This window comes from Molossus molossus, unplaced genomic scaffold (genome assembly GCF_014108415.1).
Source record: "Molossus molossus isolate mMolMol1 unplaced genomic scaffold, mMolMol1.p scaffold_m16_p_17, whole genome shotgun sequence".
In the NCBI taxonomy this organism is placed as follows: Eukaryota; Metazoa; Chordata; class Mammalia; order Chiroptera; family Molossidae; genus Molossus; species Molossus molossus.
This window is the reverse complement of record NW_023425352.1, coordinates 24,681,190-24,698,523: the sequence shown is the minus strand read 5'-3', so window position 1 is coordinate 24,698,523 and position 17,334 is coordinate 24,681,190. Positions and strand designations below refer to the sequence as shown.

General features: G+C 41.0%; 1 protein-coding gene across 3 annotated transcripts in view; it reads right to left on the bottom strand.

The window, feature by feature from the left end:
- Positions 1-15,062, bottom strand: part of HPSE2 (heparanase 2 (inactive)) — a 667,750-nt gene extending 652,688 nt beyond the window's left edge. For 2 of the 3 annotated variants that reach the window (XM_036265133.1, XM_036265134.1), the window contains exons 1-2: positions 14,700-15,049; positions 11,579-11,736 (exon numbers count right to left, since the gene is read on the bottom strand). In XM_036265133.1, coding sequence (XP_036121026.1) covers positions 11,579-11,736; positions 14,700-14,989 — 448 coding nt within the window. In that variant the 5' untranslated portion in view covers positions 14,990-15,049. Of the gene's footprint in view, positions 1-11,578; positions 11,737-14,699 lie in introns of all 3 variants that reach the window. The other variant, XM_036265132.1, reaches the window with a different exon arrangement.
- Between the last annotated feature and the right edge of the window lie 2,272 nt (positions 15,063-17,334).

The following is a 17,334-nucleotide window of genomic DNA, read 5'->3' as shown; positions in this document are numbered from 1 at the left end:
GTCCAAGATATGGCTACTGTCCGCCGCCCCCGGGAAGGGCTCACCAAAGGAACAAAGGCCTCTTACAGCACGTTTGTCCTCGAGAAAGCCCCCTCTCCAGCCCTCGCCCCAGTGCCAAACAGCTCAGTTCTTCCCTGTATGTCTCTGGTGCCCCTGGAGCTGCCTCCCCTCCAAGCTTAGAGGGAGAGAGTCTGATAAGTCCGTGCACGGGTCCTTTAGGGAGCTGGCTGGGGCTCCGGCCGCCTCAGCCTCCCTGAGTCTCAGTTCCTGCTGGTTTTTCCAGCCAGAAGTTATGGGGACTTCTCTTCCTGGCACTGGAACCCTGAGCGGGGCACCAGTCTGGATGTGGCTGCTGCTTTAATTTCGTAGTTGTAGGACTTCCATTCAGCTTGATTTCAGGCAGTTTTTAATGATGGTTGTTCTGTAGTTTAGTTGTAACTTTGATGTGGTTGTGGGAGAACGGGATACCGCATTTACCTATGCAGCCATCTTGACCGGAAGTTTCCTAACAGTTTTTTTTTTTTAATATTCTGATTTTTGTGCTTTTTTTTCCTACCATTTGCCTTATATCAATAACACTGTTGATTCATTTCTATTATTCTCTTCAATGCATCTGCTTCCAAAATATACCTCCTTCCCAGATAATAAGTTCTGTCTCACACTGGACCAATTATACTATTCCTTCACTATATCATAAAGTATGACAACCATCTCTTTCAATTGTTCATATGTCTCTCTGTGATTATCATCTCATTGTTTTACATAATATCTATGTTGTGTCCTGACCCACAAATCCTTCAAATATCCTCACAGGAAAGCCTATGGCATTTTTTTTTAATGTTCCACAATGCTTAGTATAGGCCTTTTGAGTGCCTAATAGATAAATGAAATAATGAATGAATCAAAGACTGGATCCCACTTATCTAAGCATGGTGAAGATAGGATTGAATTCTAATCCTGGTTCTAGCAACTATCCATCTGTATGAACCTGAGCAAGTTACATGTCTTTTCTAAGTCTGTTTCTTCATTCACACACACACACACACACACACACACTCTCTCTCATCAGATTGATTTAAGAATTAAAGGAGGTAACATATGGCAAAAAATAGTAATTGTTCAACAGACAATAGCTAGTAGTAGTAGTCATCGTTGTCATCTTCACCCTTGTCAGGTCAAGACCTCTTCTCCTAGGCACCTGTCCTGACTATTCCACCTCTTACTTAAGCCCCCTACTCTGAACTCCTATAGCGCTTACAGCTGTGTACATCCTTTAACCTTTGAAAAGATCCTATCTTGCCCTGGCCGATTTGGCTCAGCGGTTAGAGCGTCAGCCTGCGGTCCAGAGAGACCCGGGTTAAGTTCCCGCTAAGGGCACGTACCTCGGTTGCAGTTTGTCCCCGGCCCTGGTTGGGTCGTGCGGGTGGCAGCCACTCGATGTGTCCCTTTCACATCGATGTTTCTCTCTCTCTCTCCCCCTCCCACTCTATCTGAACAAAAAATGGAAAAATGTCCTTGGGTGAGGATTAAAAAAAAAAAAAACCTATCTTGTTCTCATGACTATTATTTCCTTCATGTCTTGTATGTCTGAGGAAATCTTTAACTCACAAAATTTTACAATTAGATGCTACTTGTAGAGAATGTAGTCAATTCTCTTCATTTTACAGAAAGAAAGTCTTCAAGCGGGTGAACAATTTCCCCAATGGCACATGGTTAGTTAGTAAAAGAATTGAGACTAATACCAAAGTCTCCATGTGAAGCTCATAACAGAGGCTCCACTGAAGACTGCAGGTTTAATGAATGACGTCACTGAGTCCCTGTTTCACACCATATTAGCAGGGTGGTCTTGGGCAAGCTACTTAACCACTCTGTGTTTCCATTTCCCCATTTGTCAAATGAGGAAAACAGTACTTTCCTCACAGGGTTGCTGAGAGGATGAAATGTGTTAATGATTGTAAATTGCTTAAAATAGTACTTGGCACATAATCAGCACTCAATAATGTTAGGTAATATTATTATATTATTGCTATTATTAAACTGCAGAAAAATATCCATTCTTTCATAGTATTTCAGAATAATGCCCCAAATCTGAGCAATTTACCTTTTCCCAGCCTTCCATTCTTTCTTTCCATCTTTCAAGGTGTTTTTGCCTTTCCTGAGTAAGTGAAAATAAGGTACTGTTTTAATCCGCAACTCCTTCAATACAAACATATAGATACGGATATGTACCCCCATCTTATCTAAATATACAGTTTATATTTTTCATTCTTTGCCACACAAAAAACAAAACACATGCATTAAGGTTTTTAAATAACATAAATACTTTGTTTGACTTAATGTGTCTGTTCTATGCAGTGTGGTAATTATCTCTACATGGATTTTATGTGCATGTCAATGCCAGTATGTTTTGATTGTCGATTCCTAGACAAAAATTGTCTGATTAAGTCAATCAAACATAAATTCTGAGGTACTTAGGCTAAATTGAATTAAGTATTCAGAGATGAATTTCAGAAAATGAGTGGGGACTAATTGAGATTGGCTTAGCAGAAGACTTAATGAAAGAAGGGACTTGGGTAGAGCGTGAAGGACAAGCAAAATTTTTAATTCAAGAGGGAAGATGAGTGTTCAAGATGGAGAGTATCACGTGAGCAAAGTGGAGGGATTGGGCAAATATCAGTCTAACTAAAGTAGAGCAGTGATACTAGAGACCCCCGTGAAATTCTGTTGAATATGTAAGACCAGAGCACTTTGATAGTACAGTTCATGTTTTATTCCTCTTAGGAGCCCCAATATCTAGCACTAAGCTTGGATACAATTGATAATCAAAATAGAATTAAGCAAAATTACACTGTTTTTCACTCTACTAAAGTGAAGAAAACTGAACAGAACTGAAGCCAACTCATTCGATCATAAAATCAGAGGATAAAGGAGTTCAACAAGTATCTATACCTTCTACAGCACTAACTACTAGTCCAGAAATGTGTTTTTACTTTGCCTACATCACCATCCATGGACAAGAAATAAGACACACCAAATTCTCTCATGCTCATATATTCATATTCTCTCTCTCCCCACCTCTCCTTTCTCCCCCTCTCCCCTCCCTCCTTCCCTCCCTTCACCCCATCTCATACATACACAGATCAAAGTTCCAATCCATTGCCTCTTAAACTGAGATAACTGAAAACTTGATTAAGGCATGAAGAAACACTGACGTTAAGATTCCTAACATCTAATCCATTTTGATAAAGGAGTCTCAGAAGAGCCTCCTCACTCCAGGAGCCCATGTGACTGGCAGGCCCAGGAAATTTTGAAAGCAACTTCTTTTCTTCATGAGGTACCCATCTCAACAGGAGCACTTGGGAGAACAGGAGAGAGAATTTAAACAAATTTGTCAAGAAAAATGTTATTTGGTATTGAAAACAGTAGCATAATTTGTGTTGTACAGGAACACACGACTGTTTGTGAATTACTTTTGACCTCAATCACCAGGTTATAATTATACAAATGTGGCTGAGACTGAAAGATTTATTTACTGGACTTCATGATTCACTCAAATTAATTAAACCACCTCTACAAGCAATAGATCAGAGTATCCTGATCTCTGTTTCCAGCACTATACAGATGGCCACAATGACTAAATTTTGACTAAATGACATGATGATATATCTTTGTGAGATACATTCAAATTCACAGGGGTATAGAGAGCTGCAGTTAGCATTCAGGACCTGGTTACCAAATCTCAAACATTACAGAAAATGAATAATTTAATATAACATTAAATTGTATCAAATCCTAAAGTTCCTAGAAGACAGATCATGAATACCAAATGATGAAGTTGGAATGGGCTTTCCTTGGGCCTAAACATCTCCAGAAACTGCTTTTGGTTGATGCTACATAAGTGACAAGAGGTCAGTAGTATGTAATGTAACAACAGTACCTGGGCTTCATTCATCTTCCCAGCCTCAGTGTCAAACAGGAGCCTGGAACTAAATGCCTATTCAACGAGCAAATTCATGAGTGAATGAATATATTAAAATAGTAGGCTATTTCTACCCTATAAAAGGAGGACAAGTAACACAAAAATTATCAAGTAAATTCTATATTTTTAAATTTTTATAAACCCTGTAATATAAGAATCAAATGATCAATTTTAAATTATCTTTCAAACATGCTTCATAACTCAAACCTCACCAAATGCAGTTATAACATACTAGTTAGAGTACGTAAATGTGTGTAATGATTTGGAAAAGGAAAATGGAGGAGGGCAAGGGACACTGCTCAGGCTGAAAATGTCCACCCCTTCTCCAATGGAATAGAATTTATAATGGCCTCTGTTTTCCAATAGGGCCAATTCCATTTTACTATGCCTAAAACACAAGATTCTTATAATCTAATCTGGATTTGCCTGACCAACCTTTTCTCTCAAACATGTACTTTCTTAATTTTTGTTCTGTTTATAACCTTTTTTAAAAAATTTATCTTTATTGTTCAAAGTATTACAGATGTCCCTCCTTTTCTCCCCTATTGACACCCTTCTCCCCAATCTCACCCCCACCCCAACCTTCACCATCCTGTTGTGTCTATTGGTTATGCATATATGCATATAAATTCATTTGTTTATCTCTTCCTATGCTTCTCCACCCCCAAATCCCACTTCCCTCTGAAGTTTGTCAGTCTGTTCCCTACTTCCATGTCTCTGGATCTATTGTGTTCATTAGATTCCACAAATAAGTGAGATTATATGATACTTGTCTTTCTCTGACTGGCTTATTTCAACTTAGCATAATACTCTCCAGGTCCCTCCATGCTGTCTCAAAGGGTAAGAGATCTCTCTTTCTTACAGCTGCATAGTATTCCATTTTGTAAATATACCACAGCTTTTTTATTCACTCATCTACTGATGGTAACTCGGGCTATTTCCAGATCTTAGCTATTGTAAATAGCACCACCATGAACATAGGGGTGCATATAGTCTTTCTGATTGGTGTTTCAGGCTTCTTAGGATATATTTCTAGAAGTAGGATCACTGAGTCAAATGGCAGTATCACTTTTAAATTTTTGAAGAAACACCATATTGTTTTCCAAAGTGGCTTCACCCGTCTGCACTCCCACTAGCAGTATGCTAGAGTCCCCTTTTCTCCACACCCTCGCCAGCATTTATTGTTTGATGATTAGTTAATGGTAGCCATTCTGGCAGGTGTGAGGTGGTACCTCATACTCATTTTAATATGCATCTCTCTGATGACTAGTGATGTTGAGCATTTTTTCACATGTCTCTTGGTCATTTGTATGTCCTATTTGGAGAAGTGTCTATTCAGGCCCTCTGCCCATTTTAATTGGATAATTTTCTTTTTTTAATTACATATTTTAGAGCTAACAGAAATACATTAGAACTTCTTAAAACTCAATTTAGACATATTTCTAGCGATATGAGCTTTTAGTATAATTTCTAACATGAACTTTATTTGTACATATTTTTTCATTATAAACATTTCTGAATTAACAAAAAAATGTGCAAATGAGCTTCTATAAAATTGATACAATTCTAGCAACATGAACTAAGGTAATTTTTTTTTATCCTCACCCGAGGACATTTTTCCATTTTTTGTTCAGATAGAGTGGAAGGGAGAGAAAGGAAGAGAGAGAAAGAAACATCGACGTGAAAAGGACACATCGAGTGACTACCACCCACACGACCAACCAGGGCTGGGGACAAACTGCAACCGAGGTATGCACCCCTAGCAGGAAGCAAACCCAGGTCTCTCTGGACTGCAGGCCGACACTCTAACCACTGAGCAAAACCGGCCAGGGCAAACTATGATAATTTTTAACATGTACCTGCTACGAAGCCAAAGTGGTCTCCTTCCTGCCAAATACATACTTAAGTTTTTGGTTCATGCTCTTTACTTTGAGTTAATTGTCCTCTCTTCGTGTCTCTTCCTCCAAAATCTATCCATCTTTGAAAAGCCCAACCTAACTCCAGTCTAAGTCTGGCCAATATTCATCTCTACATTTTCTGTTACACCCTGGCAAACTATTATGTTCTACTTAGCACTTTATTCTATATTGTCTATGTGTTACTTTTCAATTTCATCAGTATAAATATTATCTCACTAAGCTATTAGTTCATTGACAGCAAACACAAAATTATTTTGAAGAGTAAAGTCAGATATTTTGTAGAGTGTCCGTCAATCTGCTTTCATGATTTACAGAGAACTGTGGATTTGGGGAAACAGTATCACAAAGGTGAACTGTCCTTCTCATCACATCATATCAGGAAATATATGTTATCAACATGACTTAGCTGCTGATTTTAATCTTGATTACTTTTCTGAAATAATGTCTATCATTATCTCTACCACAAAGTTAACATTTTCCCCTTTACAGACTCTCTTCTTTAGAAGCAAGTCATTAAATCCAGTCTACACTCAAGAGGAGAGAAGTCTGCCACCATATCCTGAAGGGAGAAGTATCAAATAATTTGAGGACATACGCTAAAAAAACCATCACAATAGTTAATTAATAAATATTCTGAAAGACATGCTTTGAGGCTACACAAATAGTCTGTTTTACCTTAAAGTTTCCTCTAGTTATTTTAATACTGATTAGTAGATCTTGCCTATAGCAGTTTTTACTATTATGTTCTAATGGTGATTTAGGACAGTACCTTTTATTTATTTTATACTCTGCCATTCTTTGTCCAGCATAAAACTAAACACAAAGTAGATAATCAATAAATACTTGTTTTATTTAAGTAAATAAATACTTGTTAAGTGTAATTGAATTTCAAGAAACATTTATGTGAAGTAAAATGAGATAATGAAAGGTGAATAAGTTCAAGGCAAGTATGTTATTTTGGCAGTTGTGCTGTTCTTATGTCATGTGTCTTCATTAATGAAATGGGGATAGAAAGAAAAATAAATTACCTCACCTCTACTAAAATTGAGAAAAGTTCCTGGAGAAAGGAGAATAGTAATAGTTGTATAGTGCCTTAGAGTTAACAAAATATACTCACTTTGATCATTTAGGATTTCAGAAGTTCTCTGAAGAGAAAATCTCCAGGAAGTGGGGATGTAAAACATTTAAACTTGTGAAAGGTACTATTAAATCAGGAATTGAAAAGTTAGACATAAAAACTACATAAGGCTAACAAGAAAAAGCAAAAGTAAAAGCACAGATACAATTTTAAAATATAGTGTGAGTCCAATGCAAGGCTTTAAACCAGGTGGTAAGGTTGATTTAATGCAAAACATGAAACCAAGACAACGTACACTGACAAAAATAAAGAGTACATGGTTAGCCCTGGCTGGTGCTCAGTGTTAGAGCATCAGTCCTCACACCAAAGGTTCTCGAATTCAACTCCCAATCAAGGGCACATACCTGGGTTGCAGGTTCAATCCCCGCCCCAGTTGGCATCATGTGGGAGGCAACCAATCAATGTGTCTCTCTCACATCGATGTTTCTCTCTCTTTCTCGCTCACTCCCCTCCCTCCATCCCTCCCATTCTCTCTAAAAATCAATGGAAAAATATCCTCAGGTGAGGATTAACAAAAAAAAAAAAAGAAAGAGTATGTGGTTAAAAAAATGAAGAATATTATTAAACTAAGCATTAAGAACAGACTTCATGAGAACATTCATTGAAGGTGAAAAATGAATAGAATCTTCATGTTTGTATTCATTCATTTCTTTGTGGTCACCTCCATTTTCCCAGTGCTTTTAACAATGCTCTTAAGCTATTATATATTATCCAAAATTATTTGCTGAACTTCTAGTGTGTCATACATAATGCTAGACATTTTAGGATACACAATAATTATATATGATCCCTTCCTACAAAGAATGTGCATTCTTTTTTTTAATCCTCACCCAAGGATATGTTTTTATTAATTTTTAGAGAGAGAAGAAGGGGAGATAAAGAGAGAGAGAGAAACATCAATATGAGAGAGAAACATCGATCAGATTGATCACCTCCTGCACATACCCTGACTGAGGATCAAACCTGCAACCTAGGCATGTACTTTGACCGGGAATCGAAATCACCACCTTTTTTGTGGTATACAGGACAATGTTCCAACCAATGGAGCCACTTAAAAAAGTAAAACAAACAAATTCATGTGTGAAAAGATAAAAATTAAAACAAGGGAGAGGGGGCCAAAAGAACAGCATAAAGAATAAAAGCTACAACAGTCCAGAGAAAGAAGAGATCACTATAGAATGCCCTGTTCAGGAAAGGCTTTGTGAAAATAAGGGGCACTTGCAATAGGCCTTCAGGAATTGGACATGGTAGGAGGTGATATTTGAACAAAGAAAAACATTACATTCAAAGCAGAGATATACAGGCTGACTAAAGGTATGGGGTTGAGACAGTGCTTTAAGAAGACAGTAAAATCGAGGGTTATCAAAAGGTGTATGAAAACACAAGGTACAGAAGGTAAGCTGAGGCTGAAATGTAAAAGGCTTTATTTGAATGCCAAGTTGAGAAGTTTAAACATTTCTGTAAGCAATCCAAAAATAATCAATTTTTGAGCCAAAGAGTGACATGACACACCTGAAACTAATATAATATTGTTATGTCAACAGTAATCGCAAAATAAAAAAAAATGTTTTTAAAGAATGACATGATGGATGTGATATTTTAGAAATATTAAGCTGGCTTTTGATGTGCATAATAAATGGTATACATCTTGATAAAAATATGGTTATGGCAGTAGAGACAAGTATATAAAGAAAGCATAATGAATATATAACAAAGAAGGGCATACTGGAGAAAAATAAACTTATGAACAAAACATTAACCCAAGATTTCTTTGTTGGGAGCAGGAAAATGATAACATCACAGAACAGAGTTCAGGAAGTTAGGCAAAGTCCAAGGTATGAAGGACAATCCAATTTTTACTTCCTCCATCATCACCATGTTTGTATAAAATTTAAGTTGCCTAAGCATAGAGTGTATTAAAGGAGTAACCAACGAAGCTCCCAAAGTGTTAAACAGAGGTTTTAGAGAAAACACAGTTTTATTAAAGTGCTCAAAAAGTATTTGGAAAACAGAAGCCACATGACTTTGTTATTATACAATATTATGTTTAAGTCAGTGCATCTTTTTTTTAATAAGGTGCTTATGTCTAAGTGCCTATTACAGGGCTATTTACTAAGAAGACCTAATTATTTTAAGATGCTCATGATGATGACAATTATCACTGAATGAAAAGTAGCAACTGAAGTATAATTTTTCAAAATTGCTGAGACTGTACCAAAAACAATTTGCCTTGAATTCTGCAATGCAACAACAAAGGCAACATTGGTGATTTAAGGATATGTGAGCATCAAAGGGCAGAAATAGGGCATTCCCACTCTCTTTAACTCTGCTAAGGCCTCAAATACTGATATAGTTCAGAGCATCTTATTACCAGAAAGACATAAATCAAAAGGAGTTCAGCTAGGAGCAATAAAACAGATTAGTGTCTGGAAGGACTGACTTTAAAGAAAGTTTTAAAAGAATTAAATCCAGGTAGTCTAGATAAAAAACAGCTATGAGAAAACCTTTTTTTTTTTTTAAGCTGACACACCAAGGACAGAAATTATTTTGAAGGTAGATGTCTAAAAAATACGAAAAGGAATAATTTTAAATATTTAGGGAATATTATAAAAGGAAATCTCAGGATAAATTTGCTGGCAAAAACTTATGGGACAGAACTCTCTCCCACAGAAGTAGTGAAAACTACAATCCTATAGATATTTAATACCAGGTTGGACAAAACAATAAAAGGATTCCATATAGAATCCTGTACTGGCTGGTCCCTGAAGTGGTAGGAGGATTGAAGATGATCTCTTAGATCTTTTCCAATTCTGATTTTTTTTTTTAAATTTTATGAAGTTTTATGGGGCACAATATTTTGCCAATTTCCTTTTTACCTATGATGCCCACTTTCTCCTTTTACAAAGGAAAACAAATTGTATCCTTCATTTGAAGACGATCTCATGCTCTCAATGAATCAGTAATATAATCCTAGGTATAAGTTTGGGAGAAAAAGGCCAATCCCTATAACTTATAATGGTCTTTTTCTCTCCCCCCCCCCCCAATCAGTGGTTCCTGGGGCTCTTACAAGTTTTCCTACAAACTAAAGAGGAAGTATTTAAAATGGATTTTTTTAAAAAAGAGCTGTTTCATCAGGAAAGCATTAATATTTTCCCTTCTTGTGTCTGATCACATTGCTGACAGTGACCCTGGGAGCTCTAAGGCCTAGGGTCAAATTACAACAGAGCTGCTGTTCAGGATTATCTTTTACCTTTCAGTATTTTATGTTGACTGACAGCAAAATCTACTTGCAATCTACTTTTTATGGCAATGACATTTACCTTTGAAAATATGTAGCCTTAAATACCTACACACTTTGGCATATGTTATAAGAGGAAATCATATTCACACTTTAAACTCAAGAAGCCTCAGCCTTGCTCTCTTTCTCCACTCTGGCACTTATAAAAAAAATGTTTCTCAGTAACCCTTGAAAAAAATCCCAGTACCTCTCCAGAATTCCCCATTCAGTGAAAGTCCCAGAAAAATACAACAGCATTTCCTCATTTTGCTGATTTATAAGGACAAGATGTAACAAAATCTAGGGAGCTTTAAGAAACTGTCTCTCAAATATATTTAAAAATAAAATTGTAGCTCACTTATGAAAAGGAACAGCAGGACAGAGATAGCCCTCCAAGAATGGACACTAATGCCTCTTCTATCTAACCTAAAGAGCCTCAATGGCTGAAGATCCACCAATTCCCCTCTTGCTTGTATGAAAGAATGTCCCTTTACCTACACATAAAGTTCATAGATATTAACACCAAATCCTCTAGACAATTTTTTTAAATACCATTTTCATTTTTATTACCTAGTAAAAATGAGATATTCAAACCTAAAAAGATTGGCCTCTCACACTGGAATAGGCTTTGGACTTTTTATCTGATCCTGGCAGGAAAGAAGGCAAGCATTTATAATCCCATTGAAAAAAGAAAAAGTGACTCTGAGGTTAAGTGGTCTGAAGAAGATTCCACTTTGGAGATTTTCAAACCTTCCCTATCAAGGGACTGATCTAAAAGGGATTATTCCAGAAAACTTTAGGTTTTGAAAAAATAAAATAAAAGGCTGGATCCTCATCTCAGAAAAGCAAGAAATAAGAAAAACAATAGCCACCTTTTTCTAGAATTTTAGCAATGAAACGTGAACCAGACCCTTTAGTAGTCTATGAACCTTGCCAGTATTTACTCAAGAAACCCACTGCACCTTCTCCGCATTGGACTAGCCTACCAGAAGTTTTGGCTACAGTTCACAGCCTTGGGACTCAGCTGCTCATAGGAAGAAGACCAGCAGCCCGGACCTGAACAACCTGGGAGCCCCCTTTATGTAATCACTTTAGGAGTCCCACACTCCAGTGTGCCCTCTCTCACAGCTACAAGCTTTCCAGGGGAGTTTCTACCAGGCTCTCCTCCAAATCTACACCCCCTCCAACACAGGCACACACAGCACTGCTCACTCCCACTTTCCAAACTTCTCCCAACCCGCAAGAATGGGAAGCAAGTTTCTCACCATCCTCATAGTTTTTGAGATAGTAATCAGGGCCGGGCCCCCCACGGCTTTTCGCCGGGTTCCTCAGGTTCTGGAACTGCAGGAAGTCAGTCCTTTTGCCCCCGAAGCGCAGAAAGGCGGGCGAAAGTCCCCGGGCCAGGGTCACCAGACGCTTGGAGCTGCAGGAATAGAGAGAGAGGAAAGGATCCCGAGGGAAGGCGGGAGACCACGGGCACTCAGCAAGGCCCTCTTTCCACTCGCTGCAGGCAACCTGGCCGAGGCTTCGGGGCTCAGTGTCCACCAACTTCTGGGTCCCCTGGCCCCTCAGTGGCCTCTCCAGTGCACCCGTTGCCCCTGCTCTCCCTGCCCTTGGCCGCCTGGCTCCCTGGGACAACGCCTCCTGCGCCAAGCCCACCGGCTGAGGGCCCCCTCCCTCAGACACCCAGATGCTGCTCACCAAAGGTACTTACTTCCAAAAGGTTAGGCTGTGTTTGTTAACAGTGTGTGGGGAGAGGGGAACTTCTGAGAACATGGGACTGAGACACAATTGCCCAGCTCTGCCACTGCCGGGAAAGCGCTCCTGGAGACGCGCAGCCGTGCAGCGCGCAGACATCGAGGCTCCGATTTTTGCCAAACTTCTAGGCTGAAACCCGGGATCTCCTTCCTTGGCCCCAAGAGTACCGCAACCTCCGTAGACAAGGTGTCTTCTTTCTCTCAGACCAAGCACCTGAGATCAATTTGATTCTAACTTTGTTTTTTAATGCTAAAGTTGTCTTTGCTTTTCCACTACTTTATAGCAACCGCATCCATCTCCCAAATCCCTGGTAGAAGAAGAGATTCCCAGGGTAAATCCTTGCCTTTTTGTGAACACTCTCCACCCCCGCCTTGCACAGTTAAGGCAATGTCTCTTTGACCCCTACAGTAATTCAGCCTGATCTCAGAAAGGTATCTTTCTTCTCTCCTCCCCACCCCAGTTAGGCTCCTTCTTTCTTCCTTCGGGAGCCCCTTTGGAAACGATGGGGAAAGTAAAGTTTGTCGAAATGTAGAACCCGCGCACAGGAGAAAACTGGAGGAACACCAGAATAATAGTATTTATCTCGGTTTAGGTTCAGGGTTTCCATAAATAGGTTTTTTAAAAAGCCAAGCCCTGCTACTTTGGAAAGGGGTGGAAAAAGAGCAATGCAAGTGCTCTTAATGCTAAAGGGGTCAGCTATTGAGTTCCGGGTCTGTTCTTTTTAACGCTTTGCTGGTTCAGGTTCTGAAAATCCAAGTCCAAACGGAGAAACTAGAGTATCATAAAGGGGATGGATAGGAGAGGAAAAAACAAAAACCGGAGATTCTGCTTAGGGACTTTCTGAGAAGTCTTGACCGCCCTGGGCTGTCCGGTGGCATAGGACTCCAGGACTGCGTTCCTGGAAGGCGCGGTCGGGCAGCGCGTGGGCCCTCAACAGGCAGAGAAGACATCCCTGCGAGTCCGACCCTGCGGAAACGGGCATTTCCAGCAACCATCTGTCCGGAAGCCTGCACAGACAATGCAAATGCGCCCCACCAGGGCTTCTTTCCCCCAATGCCGCCTTCCAGAATCTTTTCTGTGGCAAGCATTTGGCACAAACAGAATGGTTTTTTAAAAGAATCCTGAAGAAATCTGCGCAGCTGGATAAGCGCAATGCAAGAGGGGCGTGTATTTAGGCAAACCCCTGTTGCCCCCCACCTGGGGACGAGCTCAGAGACGCACTCTGCTACACTGACGAGCTTTCAATGTGGACTCCTGCGGTGGCGAAGAGCTGCTTCTGCCCTCCCAGCAGAGGCACAGACAGCAACCGAAACAGCCTCGGAGGAGGCTGCGGCAGCCACTCAGTCCTCACGCAACGCTTGCTCCTTGTGGAAGGAGCGCCCTATGTTGCACCTCCCGCTACCTGCAGTGTCCTCTGACCCGGCAGAGGCCCGGGGAGACCCAGAGGGCTGAGGGGCAGGCGCACAGGTGAAGCAAAACTCGAGTTTAGCAAGGAGTGAAAGATACTCACGAAAGACGCACTGCGGAGGCGGCCTCCGGGCGGAGAATTGGGACCGAGAGCGCTCAGGACTCTTCGGGGGAGCCCACAGCAGAGGCTCCAATTTGGAGGGAATTTTTAAAAACTCGACACTTGGATTCAACATTGCAGACGATGTGCTTGTTTCTTTCTTTCCTCTTTTTTCACTGCAACTTTGTCCCTGATGGGAATGGATCGTGGTTGCCTAACTGCTGAACATTAGCCGGCTAGAGGGTGAATCCAATTACATTCCAAGTCCTAGAGTAAGGGGGTCAGTAAGCACAAACCTCCAGGTTTGCAAATCCGCCAGTGCCGGGTGGGTTCAAACTTCCAAAACATCCTCGGAGTATTTCTAGAACCTTTCCGCTCTCTTTATATACACGCAATGACCAAAGCGAGGATTTTTTTTTTTCTTTAAAGAAAAACTAAACTATGCAGTTACCGCAGGAGATTTAAGGAGGAGGGGCTGGGGGGAGGCATTCGGTCTATATAAAAAGCGTCTTACAGAGTCCAGAAGTCTGGAGAGGACAGTGGAGGATATAAAATTAAAAAATTTTAATCTAACTCACTTGCCCACCACTCAAGCCTCTGCTTAAATTCGTTTTGTCTGGTGGTGGGAGAGAACTGACAAAACTATCTTTCCGTGAAAAATTCCATTTTCGTGAGATTCCCACTAGAACACTCACAGACACACACTGGCTCACACACATACATACATACATTCCTCTCCGTCTTTGTTGCTGGAGATCTTTTCTTCACTTTTGTAACTGCCCTGAACCTCATTTCTTTGAGAAGGAGACGGGGAGGCTAATTGTGGATATATGTAAGCACAACATTTTTTCAGTCATAACTGATAAGTTTCTGAAATGCCTTCTGCATTGCAAACATGTGCATCTTAATAGAAAACATTGCTTTTCTCAATCACCAGTTACAGCCTCACTGCAAATATTCCAGGAGGAGGAAAACCTCCTTTCTTCTCTTTGAGAGATCCGCTTGGCTTATTTTCTTCTTCTTCTTCCCCTTTTGGAATGGGAGATAGGAAGGGGTGGGGGGGTGTTACTTAAAAAAAAAAAAAAAAAAAAAAAAATGATCCATGGAAGCCCCTGCCTTACCTTAAGAAATCGAGCCAGCCATCATGAATGATGGACGGATCCAGCTGCAGAGAGAGGAAGTTCTCATTGACTGTCCTGATTGGGTTCTTGGTGCTCACATCAAGTAGAATCAGGGTCTTTTCCTTCAAACCTGGAGCTCTGTCTACAGGCAAGGGTCTCCTGTCTCCAGCTTGGGAGGAAAGGAAGAGATGGAGCAAAAGAGCCAAGAAGAGAGCCACCGGGGCTAGGCACGAGGGGGGGCGGGAGTTGCTGGAGGGCATGGCTTCAGGGAAGGCACAGAGCACCCTCATTAAATCCCTCTGATTTAAACCTCTCTTCCTACAGGGTCTTGCTGGTGACTAATTGTCCTTATCTAAAGTGTGTGTCTGTCTGCTTTCCCCCCCTTTTTTTTCCCTTCCTCCCCCCCCCCTCGCTCTCTCTTTTTTTTTCTTTCTTTTTTTTCTTCTGTGTTTTGGTGCTTGGTGGAGCGAACTCACGCCCCTAGCCAGCCTTCTCAGTGACTCGTGCCAAGAGTACTCGTTCACCAGCACCGCCCCTTTAAGAGATTTCGACTGCAGACATTTTTTAACTTTTTAAAGGTAAGGGGGTGGGTGGGAGCAGAGGCGGGAAGTAGGAGGAAGGGGTGGCGTTGTACCCTCCTGATTTAACCCTCTAGGGTCAGAAAACGGAGAAAGCAATACTGTTTTAAGTTTTGGGTACAGGATGGGATGTCTTGTTTTTACTCCCCTCCCTGCAAGGCTCTGGGGAAGGCGGTCTAGCTCCAATCCCAACAGGAAAGCCCAGCGCCAGCCCTGGGCACAGTGGAGTAAAAGGTCTGCACCAGCCTGTGCCTGTTGGCCCTGACAGCGTCAGGTATTTTGCCAGCTCAGGGCCCTTCCCTTTTGGTTGAGTCAGCAGAGCAAGGGTGTTAGTTAAGTAGCAGAGGGGTCCTGATTGCTGCAGCGACTGATTCCTGCCAAAGCATAGAGTGCAGACAGAGACTCCATGGACATAAACTGGGACCTCTACAACACACTGGGCAGCCACCCAGAAGCATCCTCTGACCTCAATAGAGCAAAGAATGGCCAGAAGTAATACACAGAGTGACCAGGTCAAATAGCTCATCTGTATGTAGAGGTGTAGGGGTCCAGGCTGCTCATGGCTCAGATCTGCCTGCAGCCAAAGCGAAAGTGTCTTGGGGGCTTCAATTTATCCTGACAGGCCAAGTCAAAGCAACCTCGTCTGTGTTAGGTAAAAATTACTGGGCAGTGCTACACCCATCTGAGCCACTGCTTGGCCACTCTACTCCAATGCACAAGCAGAGCTGCCCCTCCAGCTTTTCCTCTAGGTCAACCTTGGACTTACCCCTGCTGTGGGGAAGTGAGCCCTTATAGTGCCAGAACGGAACAGAATGACACAGTTAGGTTTTCAAATTCAACCTAAAGTCAGCCAGAATCTGCCCACAAGATCCCCCGTGGATGCACAAGAACAGCCTAGAACCCACAAAGTGTTACCACCTGCCTTGGCTCATCAAGCTGGGACCCACAGCATCTTTGGGCTCCAACCCTGGGTCTCAAACCAAAGCACAGAGGAAAAGCCAGTCCCACTTTGTGCAATCAGACTATTGGGCCCCACTTTTGGCTGCTTTCTGGAACAAAATGAACCTTTTACTTGGCAGATGAAGATAACTACTTTATGCAGTGTGGGTATGCAGGAGCTGTCCCAGGGCCTCCTAATATCAAACAGGCAAAACTCTAAAATGCAGATCAAAGGTTTTCCCTAAGGGTGGTTTCGGAACCCACAAACACTGAAATGGCAACCTGTCTCCCTTTCCCTCCCCTTAGATAGGATTAAGGAATCTGCAAAGGGCTGAAGTAGATGACCTTCAACTGAAGTTTCCTGAGGAGCTTCTTAAGCAACAAGGAAATCCAGAGATCAGGTTGGGTTAGAGTAGGAAGTGCCATGAAGACCTCTTTCTAGAAGTAGGACAGCAAAAATAAGGCCAAAGGAGAAAGAAAACTCAAGGCATGTTATTTCAATATGATTTCAAAAACCAAAAAGTTATATACCGAAGTATTAGATGAGCGTCTGACAGATGTTGGTCCCTAAGGCCTGATTCCTTCAGTTCCTGAAAATTTCTCACATAGCTAGATCCTTTAAAATATGTGTGTATTTCTGTGTGCAGGTGTGTGGTATGATATAAATTCCAGTAGAAATTACTGTAATTTTAAAATGTGCGCTGACCACCTATGTGAGAGATGGTGACAGCCTGGTGAGCAAAGATTTTAATTTGTATCTTTGTATCTTCAGACCCAGACACTTAGGGTAGGTATCCAATAAACGTCTGTGAAATAAATTAATGGTAAATCAAATCATGTTCAACACACGAAAATCAAATACTGCTCTCAAGAAGAATGTGAAAAATAAATAATTTTATTTGTCACAGTAAACTTTGTCTTAGGTTTCCGGTCAGTAATTTGTCTTCCCAGTTATGAGCATTTTCCTGGTCATCTCCTCCAGGAAATACTTATCTTGCAAATTCAGAAGCCATTAGTTCATTTGCTATATTCAAAATTAAAACCAACTGTATATTTTTAACAAGGAGACAAATTTTCCAAGGGCCTAAACAATCTCTGGTTTACAAGTGACTGTACTT